This window comes from Corythoichthys intestinalis, chromosome 2, assembly GCF_030265065.1.
Source record: "Corythoichthys intestinalis isolate RoL2023-P3 chromosome 2, ASM3026506v1, whole genome shotgun sequence".
Taxonomy (NCBI): Eukaryota; Metazoa; Chordata; class Actinopteri; order Syngnathiformes; family Syngnathidae; genus Corythoichthys; species Corythoichthys intestinalis.
The window spans coordinates 53,048,143-53,066,664 of record NC_080396.1 but is presented as its reverse complement, the minus strand read 5'-3'; the positions used below and the strand labels follow the sequence as shown (position 1 = coordinate 53,066,664).

General features: G+C 40.6%; 1 protein-coding gene across 1 annotated transcript in view; it reads left to right on the top strand.

Annotated features, from left to right (window-relative positions):
• Nucleotides 1-18,183, top strand: part of LOC130929937 (NUAK family SNF1-like kinase 1) — a 29,204-nt gene extending 11,021 nt beyond the window's left edge. The window contains exons 2-7 of the mRNA XM_057857578.1: nt 4,378-4,498; nt 4,910-5,061; nt 9,392-9,457; nt 13,019-13,138; nt 15,177-15,309; nt 16,629-18,183. Of these exons, the coding sequence (XP_057713561.1) occupies nt 4,378-4,498; nt 4,910-5,061; nt 9,392-9,457; nt 13,019-13,138; nt 15,177-15,309; nt 16,629-17,740 (1,704 nt within the window). The 3' untranslated portion in view covers nt 17,741-18,183. The remainder of the gene's footprint in view (nt 1-4,377; nt 4,499-4,909; nt 5,062-9,391; nt 9,458-13,018; nt 13,139-15,176; nt 15,310-16,628) is intronic.
• Nucleotides 18,184-18,522: the final 339 nt, after the last annotated feature.

Genomic DNA, 18,522 nt, shown 5'->3' with positions numbered 1-18,522 from the left:
GAGGGAGCTCAAACTCTATGTTTCTCAGCAAGAGCCCAGAAACCTGACGGATGGGTGTGCCAAGATCCCTCCTGCAATGTGTGCAAACCTAGTTAAAAACTAAAGGAAACGTTTGACCTCTGTAAGTGCAAACAAAGGCTACTGTACCAAGTATCAACATTCGTTTACTCAAGTGTTCAAATATGTACCTATTTGCAGCTGTATCACATAAATAAATCGTTAAAAAATGATACATTGTGATTTCTGGATTTTTCTTTTTAGATTATCTCTCTCACAGTGGACATGCACCTACGATAAAAATTTCAGACCCCTCCATGATTTCTAAGTGGGAGAACTTGCAAAATAGCAGGGTGGTCAAATACTTATTTTCTTCACTGTAGCTCAGATTCTCCAGATTTACATGCAGGTTTCAAATTAAGTTTTATGAATCTTGTCAAAATATTTAATGTAATTTACTCTGAATACATTTTAATCATGAACAGTTACAGTTGTATAGTGTACGTATAATATTCCTTACATACAGTACAACATAAACACAAGATTTATCAACAAAATGCAGTGTTACAAACTACATTACACAAGCTATACGCGCATGAAAAATAAGACAAGATACATAAGAATTTTTCCTCCGCTCTCGCTCTCTGTCTCTCACTCGCTCGCTCTCTCTCTCGCTTTTTTCATTTAATTTTTTTTACGTGATTGAGCAAATTAATTCCAACAAAATTCTTTTAAATATAAGTAAAACGATTGATTTTCAAAACTACCAGTTACACAAGAAAAAAATACAGTCGGCACAGTACTAGGTACAGTAACAAGGGTAAGTATAATTTGTTACTCTGCACTCCCGCTTCTAACATATTTCCACGTGTTTGGGTGAATTATTTATCGTTAAATGCCACTCCAATTAGCAAACATCCAATCGGTCTCAGATTAAATGTGAGTGCTCAAATCCACAGTATCAGTATTAACTGTGATCCATACAAGACTTTTATCAGAAATTGTGTATCATATCCAACATCATAACACAATACTTTCTGACCAAATGAGATCTCAGGATGATATAGTGTAATATTACACCACTGCAAATGAAAGCATATGTCTTTCAAAACATCACATTAAATTAGATGAGCGGTGGACATTTTTATGGTCAGTGAAAGTCCACTCATATTCACCATCCCACATAAAATGTATTTGGTTACTGTTTTAAACACTCTGGTGTCTGGGCTGGTTGATTTAAAGAAAAAATTGTTGTCTTTTAGGGAAGTATACTTTTCAAAGAGGTTTAGAGGCTCATTTTAGGGTCTGTTAGAGCTTTGCGTGTCTGGGTCCTGGTTGGGGGTCACATTGGGGTACAGTAAGCACTCAGGATTAAGGAAAGGAGTGTGAAGACTACAGCTGCCAACCTTCTGCCGCTTAACGTGTTCACATTTACCATCCTGGCTTTAAAACCCTGTAATCATCTCTAAATCCCATGGATTGTCTTTATGTACATGTAAGCAGCATCATATCTGTAATATTAATTCATGGCATTGTTTCCATCTCTGTGTTTAACTAAAGGTTTAGCTGTATATACAGTATACAGTGGGGCAAATAAGTATTTAGTCAACCACTAATTGTGCAAGTTCTCCCACTTGAAACCTCAACCATGAGAGACAGAATGTGGGAAAAAAAAACAGAAAATCACATTGTTTGATTTTTTAAAAGAATTTATTTGCAAATCATGGTGGAAAATAAGTATTTGGTCTATACCAAAAGTTCATCTTAATACTTTGTTATGTACCCTTTGCTGGCAATAATGGAGGCCAAACGTTTTCTGTAACTCTTCACAAGCTTTTCACACACCGTTGCTGGTATTTTGGCCCATTCCTCCATGCAGATCTCCTCTAGAGCAGTGATGTTTTTGGGCTGTCGTTGGGCAACACGGACTTTCAACCACCTCCTCACCCCGTGGCGTCAAAATGATAACAAGAACGGGGAGCAAAAATCCCAGAACCACACAGGGGGACCTAGTGAATGACCTACAGAGGGACCACAGTAACAAAGGCTACTATCAATAACACAATGCGCCGCCAGGGACTCAAATCCTGCACTGCCAGATGTGTCTCCCTGGTGAAGAAAATACACGTCCAGGCCCGTCTGCGGTTCGCTCGAGAGCATTTGGATGATCCAGAAGAGGACTGGGAGATTGTGTTATGGTCAGACCACCAAATAGACCAAAATAAACCAAAATAAATATAAATAATAAAATAAACCAAAATAGAACTTTTTGGTAGAAACACAGGTTCTCTTGTTTGGAGGGAAAAAAATACTGAATTGCACCATACCCACTGTGAAGCATGGGGGTGGAAACATCATGCTTTGGGGCTGTTTTTCTGCAAAGGGACCAGGACAACTGATCTGTGTAAAGGAAAGAATGAATGTGGCCATGTATCGAGAGATTTTGAGTGAAAATCTCCTTCCATCAGCAAGGGCACCGGCATTGAAGATGAGACGTGGCTGGGTCTTTCAGCATGACAATGCTCCCAAACACACAGCCAGGGCAAAAAAGGAGTGGCTTCGTAAGAAGCATTTCAAGGTCCTGGAGTGGCCTAGCCCGTCTCCAGGTCTCAACCCCATAGAAAATCTGCGGAGGGAGTTGAAAGTCCGTGTTGCCCAACGACAGCCCCAAAACGTCACTGCTCTACAGGAGACCTGCATGGAGGAATGGGCCAAAATACCAGCAACAGTGTATGAAAAGCTTGTGAAGAGTTACAGAAAACTTTTGGCCTCCGTTATTGCCAACAAAGGGTACATAACAAAGTATTGAGATGAACTTTTGGTATTGACCAAATACTTACCATGATTTGCAAAAGATTTTTTAAAAAATCAAACAATGTGATTATCTGTTTTTTTTTTTCCACATTCTGTCTCTCATGGTTGAGGTTTAACCATGTTGACAATTACAGGCCTCTCTAATATTTTCAAGTGGGAGAACTTGCACAATTAGTAGTTGACTAAATACTTATTTGCCCCACTGTATGTACCGTATTTTCTGCACTATAAGGCGCATCGGAGTATAAGACGCACCTTCAACGAATAGCCTATTTTTAAAAATGTTTCATTTATAGGGCGCACCGCATTATAAGGCGCAGTAGTAGTAGTAGTGGTTGGGGTTGCGTTATGCATCCACTAGATGGAGCTGTGCTAAAGGTAATATCATGCCACGAGTAACCAATATTGATCCATATACAAGGTGACCCACCCCCCCAAAAAAACCTTTTAACAATCCAATAAAACCAAGAGTGCTGGAAATTTTTGATGTCTATGGACGGAAGAAAAAATATTTTATTTATAGTACTTGATAACTTAAAATAGCCAATTAAAAAACAGTGATGGAATTTTCACTTTTTAACAAATGACGTTATTTACTTTTTACATTGACATTCTTTTTTCATATTTTTTCATTTTCATTCAAAAATTATTGTCCTTTAAATGGCGTCCTCCTGTACGAATGCATTCTTGAAAACTCCTGTTGAGATTGCTCATTGATTCCTTATCTGAGCTGGAATACTGTGAATTTCATCCTGAATTCACAATGGTTACTAAAATGGCCCAGTGTGCCCTTTGTTTACTCAAGGTCACTGTTTCGCAGTGCTGCCACTTGCTAATGTTTGCCAACACGCAAAAATTCCCGTTTTTTTTTTTTTTTTTTTTTAAGTGGACAACAGCAGATTTCAGGAATGCATTCCTGCAGAAGGACGCCAATTAAAGGACATAATTTTTAAATGAAAATTCCATAATTGTTTCTTTAACGGCATGTTTTAAGGTTCCAATTACTATAATTAAAATATTTTTCTTCCGTCACCCTGCCGCGGTACGCCGCGACCAGCTCCGGGTCAGTCAGGAGAGGTCGGGGTGACGGTGGCGCGCGAGGCGGCGCAGGTTTATGGGCGGCGGGGCCTAATGGCCACACACTCTACAGCTCTCTGCCTTTGCTTCGCTGCTTCCCATTGGGGCCGAGGAACGTGCTAGCTGTGCCCTCCCCCATTAAAAATTTGTTTTTGGGTCACCCTGTTGTTGTTGTAGTTGTAGTAGCTTGATGCATCTACTAGATGAAGCTACGCTAAAGGAAATGTCATGTCATGATTAACCAATATTGATCCATATATAAGGCGCACTGTCGGCTTTTGAGAAGATGGAAGGCTTTTAGGTGTGCTTTATAGTGCGGAAAATATGGTATCTGATTTCTGTTAATAATGTATGAAGAAGTATGACGGGAATAATTAATAGACTGATGGGTCTGCACTGTGCTCAACAAATGCTACCATTGTTGATGTATGATACTGTTTACTGCAGTGAACTGACATCCTATGGCATCATATGTGTTTTCGTTTTTAGGTGGCCATCAAGACAATCCGAAAGGATCGCATCACTGAAGACATTGACAGAATTCACATCCAGAGGGAGATTGAGATAACGTCTTCACTCATGCACTCCCACATCATACGCTTCCTCGAAGGTGGGAGTTTTGTTATTATTATTGTAGAATAGAATAGAATAGAATAGAATAGAATAGAATAGAATAGAATAGAATAGAATAGAATAGAATAGCCAATGAAATTAAAATCATTTTTTTAGACGTAGTTACTATTTGTTGTTAATGATGAGCCTTAATCTTTTGTGCAGCGATTCAATTTGTTAGACCCAATTGCTATTATCACACTCATTTTATTTGTAAAGAAGGGACCAGCAATACTATAAAATATAATATAATCGTGATTACATGTATGATGTTGTCAAACCACATCAATGTGCTTTTCCTTTCCTTAGATTTATATTGATCTGTGACCTCTGAATGTTTAATGGCCTTTGCAGCTCTATGTCCTGACGAATATATTTGATACCTAATGTCTCCAATGTCTCAATGCAGTGTTTGAGAGCCATGATAAGATTGTGATAGTGATGGAGTACGCCAGCAGGGGAGAGCTGTACGATTACATTCTGGAAAAGAGGAAGCTTTCGGAAACAGAAGCCCGAAGCATCTTCCGGCAAATAACGTCAGCTGTCCATTACTGTCACAAGGTTCAAACACACACAATGAATCAATGTATGTCAACTTGAACCGCCGTGATTTAACACGCGAGGCATGATCTGAATTATAGCAGCAGATGAGGTATTCAACCATGCAAACAAATACAGCACCACTAAACCTGCTAAATCCTAATCCTGCACAAAAACTTGACTTCAGTTCTCACTGGGTTAAGAGCACATTAAGCAGAGATTTTATGTGTACAATCACACACTGACACATTTAACAGTCACGTTTGATTTAATCAGCTTAATTTCTATTTGTTTCTACATGTTACTTTTGGCCTTTCAAAGTACTCAAATCTTCATTAGTTTTTGTTGTTCCATTTGGCATACACTGCCTGTGCCAGAAAATAAATCAAAACTGAAACTGATAAATCCTACTTACAGTATTTACAAGTGGATTGTTGTCAAAATGGCGGTTTTGTGCACGTGACTGCCACAGTGCTTTGTCATGCTCCTTTCATTTTAGCAACTGCACTTTTTTATGAGTCCCTATCATTTAACAAAGATCATCATTACTGCTTTCATAGCTTTAGAGTATTAAGGAAGTTGGATATCCTTTGCCCTGTGTCCTGAAGAAGTTTTCCCAAAATAGACACGAGTGTTCCTTTGTGAATGAATTATTAAATGTTCCACTCTTCTGGGCATAGAAAGATGTTGCTGTTGAATGAATATAATTTACTGTAGATTCAGTTTAGATTTAATGCATCATTCTCCAGTTGAACATATATGATTTATAAAATGTAAGCATCACTAATGGGGTTACTTCCTTTTTCTGCACTGATGTGCTTTAGATTTAATTCTGCTTAAGTCATACATGTTATACAGAACATCATCTAAGATCATTGGTCCTTACTTTCACTGAAAGGACCTTAAAGGATGTAATTGACAGACTACTGATGGAAATCGTAACTCCACATTCAAAACAAAACCAGGAGCAGATTACTACCATTTTTAAGGTACTCTATGGGTGTATAGTGTTAATGTAAAATACTTTTCTACTCCATGTATGCTCCACCAATGCCCTGATGAGTACACTGAGCTGTGACATTTTAACTGAGACTTCCCCTCAATAGAGAGGGTTCAGGTCAAACACTCTGGGCGAAAGTGCACCTGTGCGCATCCCCATGGCAGCATTGCTGTTTTACTTAGCCTCCGCCCAGTCTCTGCTTGACAAAAACACAGCACACTGGTAACTGTCCCAAATTTATCATGGATTCTGCAGACAATAAGAAGAGATCAGCTTCCAGAAAAATTAACAAACACAATTTATAAGCAGGATAAAAGTAACAGAAAATTAGGAGGAAAAGAGGATCAAGGTGGGTAAGAAAGATTTAACAGACGTGTTTTGAGTCGGGATTTGAAGTGAGACAGTACGTCTATTGTGGAGCTCACGGGGTAGGCAGTTCCAGAGTTAGGGGGCAGAGTGACTAAATGCTCTGGAACCGAAGGTAGTGAGGCGGGCAGGAGGGACAGAAAGGTGGAAGGTAGAAGAAGAACTAAGTTAACGGGGGGGTGGAGTGTTAATACAGATGAGGTTAGATCTGTAGGATGGGGCCAGGTTGTGAAGTGCTTTGAAGGTGATGAGGAGAATCTTGTAGATAATTTTTAATTGGGAGCCAGTGGAGCTGACAGAGGATGAGGGTGATGGGGAAGGAGTAGGAGTGATGAGGTGTGCTCCTGAGTTTTGGAGGAGCTGCAGTTTCTCGAGGGATTTATTTGGGAGATCGAAGATCAGTGAGTTACAATAGTCAATCTGGGAGGTGAATTGACTGCAAGCAAGAGTTGCGGCGGTTTGGGGGGTCAGAGAAGGAAGGAGACGAGATATTACAAAGGTGGATGTAGGTTGATCTGATGATGTCGTTGATATGGGAGCGGAAGGAGAGCGTGCTGTCGAGGACGACACCCAGACTTTTAACCTGAGTACAAGGAGGGATGGGTACGTTATTGATGAAAATATAGAGAAGTTATTGTCATTAGTGAACATGGCCGGGGTATTTACAAGAAGGACTTCCGATTTGGAGCTTTTGAGTAGTAGGAAGTTAGAAAACAACCATGAATAAATGTCTTGCAGGCAGAGGGTGATAAAGGAGGGGGGAAGGGAGGAGGGTGGTTTTGAGGAGATGTAGAGCTGGGTGTCATCCACGTAGCAGTGGAAGTGGATGTTGTATTCACAGAAGATGGAACCAAGGGGGAGGACGTAAATGATGAAGAGGAGTGGCCCTAGGACAGAGCCATGGGGCACACCAGTGAAGACAGGAAGCGATTAGGATTTGGGGAGGTGGGGGGGGTTGGGCAATATTTTGCAAATTATATGCGGTCAGAGAGGTAGAAGGGGATCTAAGTATGAACAGTGTGGGTGATACCAATTGTGGGAAGTCAGTCAAGAAGGATAGTGTAAGAAATTGTGTCAGGCAGATGTAAGGTCAAGGAAAAAATGGATGGAGCGTAAACCACAGTCAGAAAATATGAGGAGGTCGTTAGTGAATTTGAGTAGTGCTTTTTCAGTGCTATGAAAGGGGCAGAAACCGGATTGAAACTGCTAATAGACATTAGTGATGATTAGTTGGTTATGGAATTGAAATGCGACTGATCGTATAATGTAGGGGTCCCCAAACTACGGCCCGCGGGCCCGATGCGGCCCGCCTCCACATTTGGTCCGGCCCCCTGAACTTTTTTTTTTTTTTTGCCCTTCTTCAATAGTGTTATTTTTTTCCTGGCTTTTTCTGTGAAGAAACCAGAGAGGGTTATTTGGTTATTATCTATTTAGTTAATAGTGTTATTATTATATTATATTATATTATATTATATTATATTATATTATATTATATTATATTATATTATATTATATTATATTATATTATATTATATTATATTATTATTATTATTATTTGATTTACTTTTGTTCCGTGAAGAATCCAGAAAGGATTATTTAATTGTGGCTTTCTGAAAAACAATAAATTTTTACATTTAGGCACTCCTGCAATTGTCACACCTTTTCTGTTACAAAGTGACCCCAGCCCTCATCAGAGAAGGGAAAAGTTATGTGGCCCTCGCAGGAAAAAGTTTGGGGACCCCTGATATAATGCTATCTAAAAATTCATTTCATGTGTCAAATATACTTTAAAAGAGTATATAAACTAAGATGCTCATGTGACATGCCAAAAATTTACAATGTTTGCTGGTGTACAGTATCTCCACATATTTGCAGTTCTTGAACAAAAAAAAACACTTAAAGTATACTTAATTAATTGATATAAGTAATTCTTAAAACTTGAAATACTTGTATAATTGAACTCTACTTGGGCAGGAATTATTTTGACCACTAGGCAGAGCGCACGCACCACACTTTACGAATCACTGCAATGCATTAGCATGGACTTCATCCCATCACGATGTGATGTTTGAGCACAAGCCACAGGATAGATATGACCAGTTAGCTGGACCTCAGATATGCCTGGATTCAGCCAAAACTCATGCTGGATTATGGTGCATAACTACCAACAGTATAAAGGCTGTTTAACATTAGCGGCAGCCCAGTGTGAGAAACAGCCCTCAGCAAAGCGAAAAATGGGAGGAGCCACGTAGGCTGACGTAGGTAGTGAAATGCGGGGGGATTCCAGTTAGACTATTTACTATACTCCCAAGCACCACTGCAATTATTTTTCATTGCTGCACAAGAAAACATTGACTTTTCTAAATTTAAAGTGTATGGAAGATTATAATAGTCAGGTAAAGAGTTGTACTAGCTTCAGTGAGAAGGTGAAATGTTGTTTTTATTTTTGTTATTTGTGAACTGCAGTTCCACACAAACGCAAATCGAGATATCACTTAGCTTAGCAAGGAGAGGTGAGAGAGCCATTTTCCGAGAGTCCCAGAGCTCTCAAAACTTTAAAAAACTTTATAAAGGTTTCCTTGGCCGTGACTTGTGTGTGTCTGTCTGCTGAAACGGCCTCATAGCACAGATATCAGTACGCCCCTGTTATTGGATGCGTTGTTGATGTCAGCGCTGCAACACTGAAAATAGAACAAGTTTCTATTTTGGGGCCCCACACCTCGGCAAAAATTTACTCAAGAATAAACGGTCCCCAACGCTCACTTTGGCCGAGAAGCCCCGTCCCACATGCACAATGAATGAGTTGCCACGCACCCTTTCACACTGGGCTGCCGCTAGTTTGAAGCGGCCTTAAGGCCCAAGAGGAATTGCTATTGGTTTTACTATATTTTGGTTCTAACTTAATGACGGAACATTACTAGTATATTTGCATGTTAAGAGAAAACGTATGTATTTAGCATCTCATGTGTTTGTGGTCTCTTGCAGAATGGTGTTGTGCATAGAGACCTTAAGCTGGAGAACATCCTTTTGGATCAAGATTTCAATGTTAAGGTATGGGAAAGCAGGAGCAGCATCCACCATTATTGAATAATCCTGATAAACCAAGTTGAGTCACAGGAAGGGACATTGATTAGGAGACTGGTTTAATGATACTAAGTTGTCTTTAGTCCTCATCTTGATCACATATTTTATACGTATTTTAAACGTATAACGTTTTGACGTGTTGCTGAGGTGAGCACCTTCAACCAGTACTCATATATTTCCAAGGTTTAAAACCAAAATCTTTATTGCCTGCCTCATTTGGCTATTTGATTCCATATATGGTAACTGTGAAGAATGCAAGGAATCTACTGCCAATTGCAGGATGCCAATAAAACTGAGCACATGTGCCGATTGCTCAGCTGATCTTGGTTGTTTCCAAAACTTGGCTTCAACATATTAACATTTATCAGCAGTGCTCTACAGGAAGTCACCGAGAATGTTCAATGCTCATATACATATATATATTGTCATGGCTCTCTTGAGTTTCCAGTTATTTCTACAACTCTGATTTTTCTCTGATAGAGTGATTGGAACAGATACTTCTTTGTCACAAAAAACATTCATGAAGTTTGGTTCTTTTATGACTTTATTATGGGTGAACAGAAAAAAGTGATCAAATCTGCTGGGTCAAAAATATACATATAGCAGCGCTAATATTTGGTAACATGTCCCTTAGTCATTTTCACTTCAATTAGGCGCTTTTGGTAGCCATCCACAAGCTTCTGGCAAGCTTCTGGTTGAATCTTTGACCACTCCTCTTGACAGAATTGGTGCAGTTCAGTTAAATTTGATGGCTTTCTGACATGGACTTGTTTCTTCAGCATTGTCCACAAGTTCTCAATGGGGTTTAAGTCAGGACTTTGGGAAGGCCATTCGAAAACCTTAATTCTAGCCTGATTTAGCCATTCCATTACCACTTTTGATGTGTGTTTGGGGTCATTGTCCTGATGGAACACCCAACTGCGCCCAAGACCCAATCTTCGGGCTGATGATGTTAGGTTATCTTGAAGCATTTGAAGGTTATCCTCCTTCTTCATTATCCCATTTACTCTCTGTAAAGCACCAGTTCCAGTGGCAGCAAAACAGCCCCACAGCATAATACTACCACCACCGTGCTTGACGGTAGGCATGGTGTACTTGTGGTTAAAGCCCTCACCTTTTCTCCTCCAAACATATTGCTGGGCATTGTGGCCAAACAGCTCGATTTTTGTTTCGTCTGACCACAGAACTTTCCTCCAGAAGGTCTTATCTTTGTCCATGTGATCAGCAGCAAACTTCAGTCGAGCCTTAAGGTGCCGCTTTTGGAGCAAGGGCTTCCTTCTTGCACGGCAGCCTCTCAGTCCATGGAGATGCAAAACACGCTTGACTGTGGACACTGACACCTGGGTTCCAGCAGCTTCTAATTCTTGGCAGATCTGCTTTTTGGTGATTCTCGGTTGAATCTTCACCCTCCTGACCAATTTTCTCTCAGGAGCAGGTGATAGCTTGTGTTTTCTTCCTGATCGTGGCAGTGACAAAACAGTGACATGCACTTTATACTTACAAACAATTGTTTGCACTGTTGCTCTTGGGACCTGCAGCTGCTTTGAAATGGCTCCAAGTGACTTTCCTGACTTGTTCAAGTCAATGATTCGCTTTTTCAGATCCATGTATGTATATTTTTGACCCAGCAGATTTGATCACTTTTTCTGTTAACCCATAATAAAGTCATAAAAGAACCAAACTTCATGAATGTTTTTTGTGACAAAGAAGTATCCGTTCCAATCACTCTATCAGAGAAAAATCAGAGTTGTAGAAATAACTGGAAACTCAAGAGAGCCATGACATTATGTTCTTCACAAGTGTATGTAAACTTCTGACCACAACTGTATATATGTTGTCAATGGGTTTTCCCATTGGCAGTGTATCAAATACTTGTTCTCCCCACTGTATATACAAATATATACAGTGGGGCAAATAAGTATTTAGTTCTCCCACTTGAAAATATTAGAGGCCTGTAATTGTCAACATGGGTAAACCTCAACCATGAGAGACAGAATGTGGAGAAAAAAAAAATTGAAAATCACATTGTTTGACTATAATGTGTACCTGCTGATATGCTCTTTCAGAAGTGACATCTCATTATGTATAATAGAACAAATGACAAATATGGTCTGTGATAGTTATGTAATTTGTGTTTCCCAACCATTTAATTTTGAGACATATTTTTCACTTTAGGAAAAACCTTTTGGCACACAACACAAAAATTACTGATTAAAACAATGGAAATTACATCTCATATCATATGTGAACAATAAACTGTACAGTGGTACCTCTACATACGATCACTTCGACACACGATCTTTTCGACATCCGACGTAAAATTTGAGCCGCCATTTGTTTCTACATCCGACGAGTTGCTCGAAATACGACGACATGACAGCACTGCAAACGAACCCACGGTGGATTTTCTTATGTGAGAAATCAACACAGTTTTCAAAAAAAGTTGATACAGTTGGAGAAACAAGGAAAAAAGTGATGCTTACCTTTGAAATGAAGATGCAAGTTATAGAAAAATATGAACTTGGGGTGCGCGTCCCTGAACTGGCTCAACAATACAGCTCCATGATCCTCTTATGACCACCGTTCGCCACTATTTATAAGTTAAGGTGACAATTATTATTGTGGTAACATTGCCAAGGAAATCGCCAGCTTTGTCACGTTTTTATCATTTATTTAAGAACTTATCCAACACAAAACGCTCATTGTCTTAAGCAGTTGACTGCTCTCAGGAAAACGAAAGTATTATCTCTACCGCACCGACCTATCTCACTGGAGACGTCACCTTCGCGGTGCGTTCAGGGACAGTAAAAAGTGTCCGCCATATTAGAATCCGATTCGTTACATTATTTTCAGGAATAATTATTAATTCTTCTTCTTCTTCTTATATTATTCTGAATTATTTATTTATAACTTATTTGTTTTTCTATGTTTAATTGCCATTTGTAACAGTGCCAGCAGTATATATTAAGAATTTAGTGTATGTTTTTAGGCTTTGGAACGAATTAATGGAATTATAATGTATTCCTATGGGAAAATCCTGCTCGACATACGACCATTTCGACTTACAAACAAGGTCCTGGAACGAATTAAATTCGTATGTAGAGGTACCACTGTATTTGCTAAACTGCAACTTTTTGCCGTGGAGCAAAGCAGCAGTGTTGTGTACATATTTATATTCGCTCTGACAATAATGGTAGTGTGTTTTTGTGTGTGTGGTCATTATCTATTCAGATAAAGAGAAGCATCAGTATGTTTTTTATATGACTCTCATGATTGTTCCATTACGTGACTGTAAGCAGTCAGACCTCTTTGTACATCCTTTCTCACACACAACCGCTTGGGTTGTGACTATGCATACCCAAATATTTGAGTTGGGTAGTTTTTTTGGTTTTTACTCAGACCTTTATGGAAGACTAATACATTAGACACACACTTAGAACACACAAACAGTACAGACAGAATTAATAGACCCAATAAAAACAAATATTTTTTTTTTAAACAACATGTCTTTTTTCCCCCACTTTTTAGCTTGCTGACTTTGGCCTTTCCAATCAGTACCAGAGAGGCACTCTGCTCCAGACGTTCTGTGGAAGTCCACTCTATGCGGCCCCAGAAATTGTGACTGGGCTGCCCTACGAGGGACCAGAGGTAGGTCAGAAGAACATGGAGTATCCTTTGTACATGAGCAAACAAACATGCTGAATCACCATATTACATATGAATGAATTCAATTGTTTATTAATTTTTAGAGCCACCACACACCAAGCAACACAGCTAAAGTGGAGCATCACAAAAGAAATTACAGTTGGCCATGCACATCCAAAAACCAAGCGACTGAGAAATGCACTTTGTAATGTAAAAAACAAAAAACAATCCTTGTAATGGCATGATTGTCAAGGAAGAAGCATATTGCCACAACGAGAAGAAATTCTATAATATGATATTTTGACATATTGTTTTCCTTTGATGTAAAGTGGAGCAAATAAGTATTTAGTCAACCAGTAATTGTGCAAGTTCTCACACTTGAAAATATTAGAGAGGCCTGTAATTGTCAACATGGGTAAAACTCAACCATGAGAGACAGAACGTGGGAAAAAAAACAGAAAATCACATTGTTTGATTTTTAAAGAATTTATTTGCAAATCATGGTGGAAAATAAGTATTTGGTCAATACCAAAAGTTCATCTCAATACTTTGTTATGTACCCTTTGTTGGCAATAACGGAGGCCAAACGTTTTCTGTAACTCTTCACAAGCTTTTCACACACTGTTGTTGGAATTTTGGCCCATTCCTCCATGCAGATCTCCTCTAGAGCAGTGATGTTTTGGGGCTGTCGTTGGGCAACACGGACTTTCAACTCCCTCCACAAATTTTCTATGGGGTTGAGGTCTGAAGACTGGCTAGGCCACTCCAGGACCTTGAAATGCTTCTTACGAAGCCACTCCTTTGTTGCCCTGGCTGTGTGTTTGGGATCATTGTCATGCTGAAAGACCCTGCCACGTCTCATCTTCAATGCCCTTGCTGATGGAAGGAGATTTTCACTCAAAATCTCTCGATACATGGCCCCATTCATTCTTTCCTTTATACAGATCAGTCGTCCTGGTCCCTTTGCAGAAAAACAGCCCCAGAGCATGATGTTTCCACCCCCATGCTTCACATTGGGTATGTTATGGTGTTCTTCGGATGCAATTCAGTATTCTTTCTCCTCCAAACACGAGAACCTGTTTCTACCAAAAAGTTCTATTTTGGTTTCATCTGGCCATAACACATTCTCCCAGTCCTCTTCTGGAACATCCAAATGCTCTCTAGCGAACCGCAGACAGGCCTGGACCTGTACTTTCTTCAGCAGGGGGGACACGTCTGGCAGTGCAGGATTTGAGTCCCTGGCGGCGCATTGTGTTACTGATAGTAGCCTTTGTACCTGTGGTTCCAGCTCTCTGTAGGTCATTCACTAGGATCCCCCGTGTGGTTCTGGGATTTTTGCTCACCGTTCTTGTTATCATTTTGATGCCACGGGGTGAGATCTTGCATGGAGCCCCAGATCGAGGGAGATTATCAGTGGTCTTGTTTGTCTTCCATTTTCTAATAATTGCTCCCACAGTTAATTTCTTTACACCAAGCGTTTTACCTATTGGAGATTCAGTCTTCCCAGCCTTACCATCTACAATTTTATCTCTGGTGTCCTTCGACAGCTCTTTGGTCTTGGCCATTGTGGAGTTTGGAGTTTGACTGACTGAGGTTTTGGACAGGTGTCTTTTAAACCGATAATGAGTTGAAACAGGTGTCATTAATACAGGTAACCAAATAGTTATTTTCCACTCTAATTTGGAAATAAATTCTTTAAAAATCAAACAATGTGATTTTTTTTCTTTTTTTCCACATTCTGTCTCTCATTGTTGAGGTTTACCCATGTTGACAATTACAGGCCTCACTAATCTTTTCAAGTAGGAGAACTTGCACAATTGGTGGTTGACTAAATACTTATTTGCCCCACTGTAGCCTTTCGGTATTACTTGATTCATTCTTTTTCATTTATATTTAAAATCACATTTTATCAGCTGCAAATGGTCACGAAACAAACAGAATTCTGGTCTTCTCAGCTTTTAAAATTGTAAAACATTTGATATACTGACCCCCAATGTTTAATGCCTCATTTCATGGTATACTCTATATCCATGTTTTATAGGTGGACTGCTGGGCACTAGGTGTGTTGTTGTATGCGCTTGTATATAGCAGCATGCCATTTGATGGGGCCAGTCATTCCAAGCTTAAAGAGCAGATTTGCCAAGGTCGCTATCGAAGACCCAACCTTCCTTCAGGTGCACCTTTACACTGTCCTTCACATTGAGTGTTACATTCAGTACAAGCACTTCACATCTACTGATCGGTGCCTCGACAGTAAACAAATTTGACAATCAAAAAACACTGCTCAAATTTCGACCGAACACATAAGCCGCTTTCACATAAACCTGAACTCCGTTAAAATCCTGGGATTTAAACGGGTAGGCCTTGTGTGTAAGCAATTTCCCGGGTCGATTGACACAGAGATTACGCGGACATTTAACAGGTCGCATCTCAGTGGTATGTCCGGGACTTTCCTGGGACGAGGCGTGTGTGAAAGCACGCATTTGATTTCCAGGTCACAGCACGATGGCTGATGACGTAAATATCATGGCGGGCCGATCATTATTCCCTCTTTCTCTGCAATGAGAGGAAAAGCGGTAAAAAAAACATCACAATTATCAACATAGCAAACTGGAAATGACAATATTAAACTGAAACCATAACGAAATTAAATTGCTACTGGATTGTAGAGCCGAGGAAGAGAGTCCATCGTCCATCTTTGGAAATGTGTGGTTTGGGATAGGGTTAGAGTTTGTTAAATGCAAACAGTAATACACGCAATCGTGGAAAAGGGGGAGTAACACAATGGGTCCGTGACAGTAGGACGACAGGGATAAATAATACTAACCTAAGCAGTAGGCAGAGAGCCGGTAAGACAACATCACAAAGACACTCAAATACCAGCACAACGTAGGGGATTTTAAAACAAGGGCGGCAGACGAACAAGCTAGTAAATGCAAAAAATTCGAGAGTGCAAGGTGTCGAATGGCGCCCAACAAGTTAATATCTCGGCACCCTTCTCTTGGATCGCTTGGGCTTAAATACAGTCTTGATGAGCTTGAATTGGCTGCAGGTACGACATCGGGAACGCTCCCACATCCGGCTCTGTAACAAAACACGATCTGACCAACAGAATGTGACAGCTGATGACGACCAAAAATGACGTATTGTCCGGGTTATAAAATCGCGCTAGCAGCCCTCCACACACAGAGCGCCGAGTAGGCAACACGGGACAAGTCTGTGAAAGTGTCCAACCCGCATCATTCACGGGATATCTCCCCATGAATTAAAGCAATGACACGAGTAAATCCCGCGTCACCTTACGCGGGAACTTACCGGGATATGTGTGTGAAAGGGGCTTTAGTTTCAAACAATTTACTGTCAAATGCCAAGACAATGATATAGAATTGCAACACTACCACATTCATGACCAGACAACAAAGACGAGAGACAGCTTTATCTATTTATTAGTGCAGTGTCTTCTAAATAGCACTTGACTTTTTCTCCCCTCCAGACGCCTGCGCGCTTATCGACTGGTTGCTGACAGTGCGTGTGGATGAGAGGGCCACGATCGAGGATGTAGCCAATCATTGGTGGGTGAACTGGGGATACGAGGAGAGTGTATGTGACTGCACACCAACAGCACACCCAGACTGTCCCTCCCCCTTGTTGGCTCGCTACATAGACTGGCAGAATCGGGTTGTCAGCAGTTTGGCCTCAGAGCCTGGTTGCCTTGCTGTGGAATCCAACCGCCAACCACTTAACCGTCATTACTTTAGCTTGCCTCATAGGGCTGAGAGAGGGGGAAGAGTTCGAGGAGGAATGTCCACCGTCAGAAAATCTCCCAAGGAGAATACCATTGCACAGACTACACAAGGAGCATGTGGTGGATCAGCATTTGCCTGCGCAGCGCTGTCCCTCACCTCCACCTCTGAGAGAAAGAAACCCAAAAGTATTCTTAAACACCAGAGGAGTTTTGAGTCTGTTTTGCACAGCTCTTCCAAAGATAGTCGACCCCCATGCACCGTTGATCCCCAACTTTATCAAACACATGCACTTGGTGAGGTTCTGTCTGCCAATCTGCAATCTCCCTATACATTTACACAGCCTTCCTCTAAAATGCCTAAAAAGGGCATTCTTAAGAACATGTATGAAGGGGAGTCAGTAGTCATCTCCTCAGTAGGTAGAGAGTCCAGAGAGAGTGATGCGAGAGATGCCCGATTGAAAAAACAGCACACATTAGTCCCAGCAACAGACGACAGTCCAACCATGCACCCAGGAGCTGTGAGAAGACGGAAGGGTATTCTCAAACGTAACGGCAAATTCTCACGCAGCCTGGACCTTCCAGACGAACAGAGTTTACCACCACCTTCCGATCAGACATTCCCAGATACTTTGCAGCAGTTCCTCCAGGCTAAAATGGGAATAGATGACCACCACAGCCGTCCTTCCAGCGTCATGAGCGAAGACAGCCTTTTCTCCAGTGACTCCTTTGACTTGCTGGATCTTAGCACGCAGTCACAACGCAGTTTTTTTCCCCATGGAGTGCAGCACAGTGCATGTAGCTCAGAGGAGGACCTGAGAGGTGAAACATGTCAAAGTGAAGGATGTGAGGCTAGTTGGTGATGACACACTTCAATGTGGTGGCTAATTTAAAGACTTTATCGGGAAATGATAGATTTGTTTCAAAATACAATGTACGTATATGATTGAAGACTATGGAACTGCATTTGGGTGATTTACATTAGAAAATCACTTTTTTCTGGACATATTGGACTTCGTTGAACGCCGAATAGGTCACTGTCGAGTCCACTGTACTTTCCATGAAGGCACTTAGTTCAGTGACTCTACGGTCAAGTGACACTTTATGATGGAGTTCTCGAGATGGGTCTCAATTTAGTAGCAAGACGTTTTCCAACCAGTTGCACTGCTGCTCTCTTTGTTTAGAGATGTATATCTAATTCCTGTGTGGCTATGCATGTACTAGTACAACATACAGTGTATTACAAAAGTGAGTACACCCCTCGCATTTCTGCAGATATTTAAGTATATCTTTTCATGGGACAACACTGACAAAATGACACTTTGACACAATGAAAAGTAGTCTGTGTGCAGCTTATTATAATAGAGTTAATTTATTTTCCCCCTCAAAATAACTCAAAATATAGCCATTAATATCTCAACCCCTGGCAACAAAAGAGAGTACACTGAATGGGAACTACGTACATCCCTAAAGGTCCAAATTGAGTACTGCTTGTCATTTTCCCTCCAAAATGTCATGTCAGTGGTTACAGGAGTGCTGTTAGCCTCACTGCAGAGATTGAAGAGGTGGGGGGGTCAGCCTGTTAGTGCTCAGACCATACGCCGTACTCTACATCAAATTAGTGTGCATGATTGTCACCCCATGA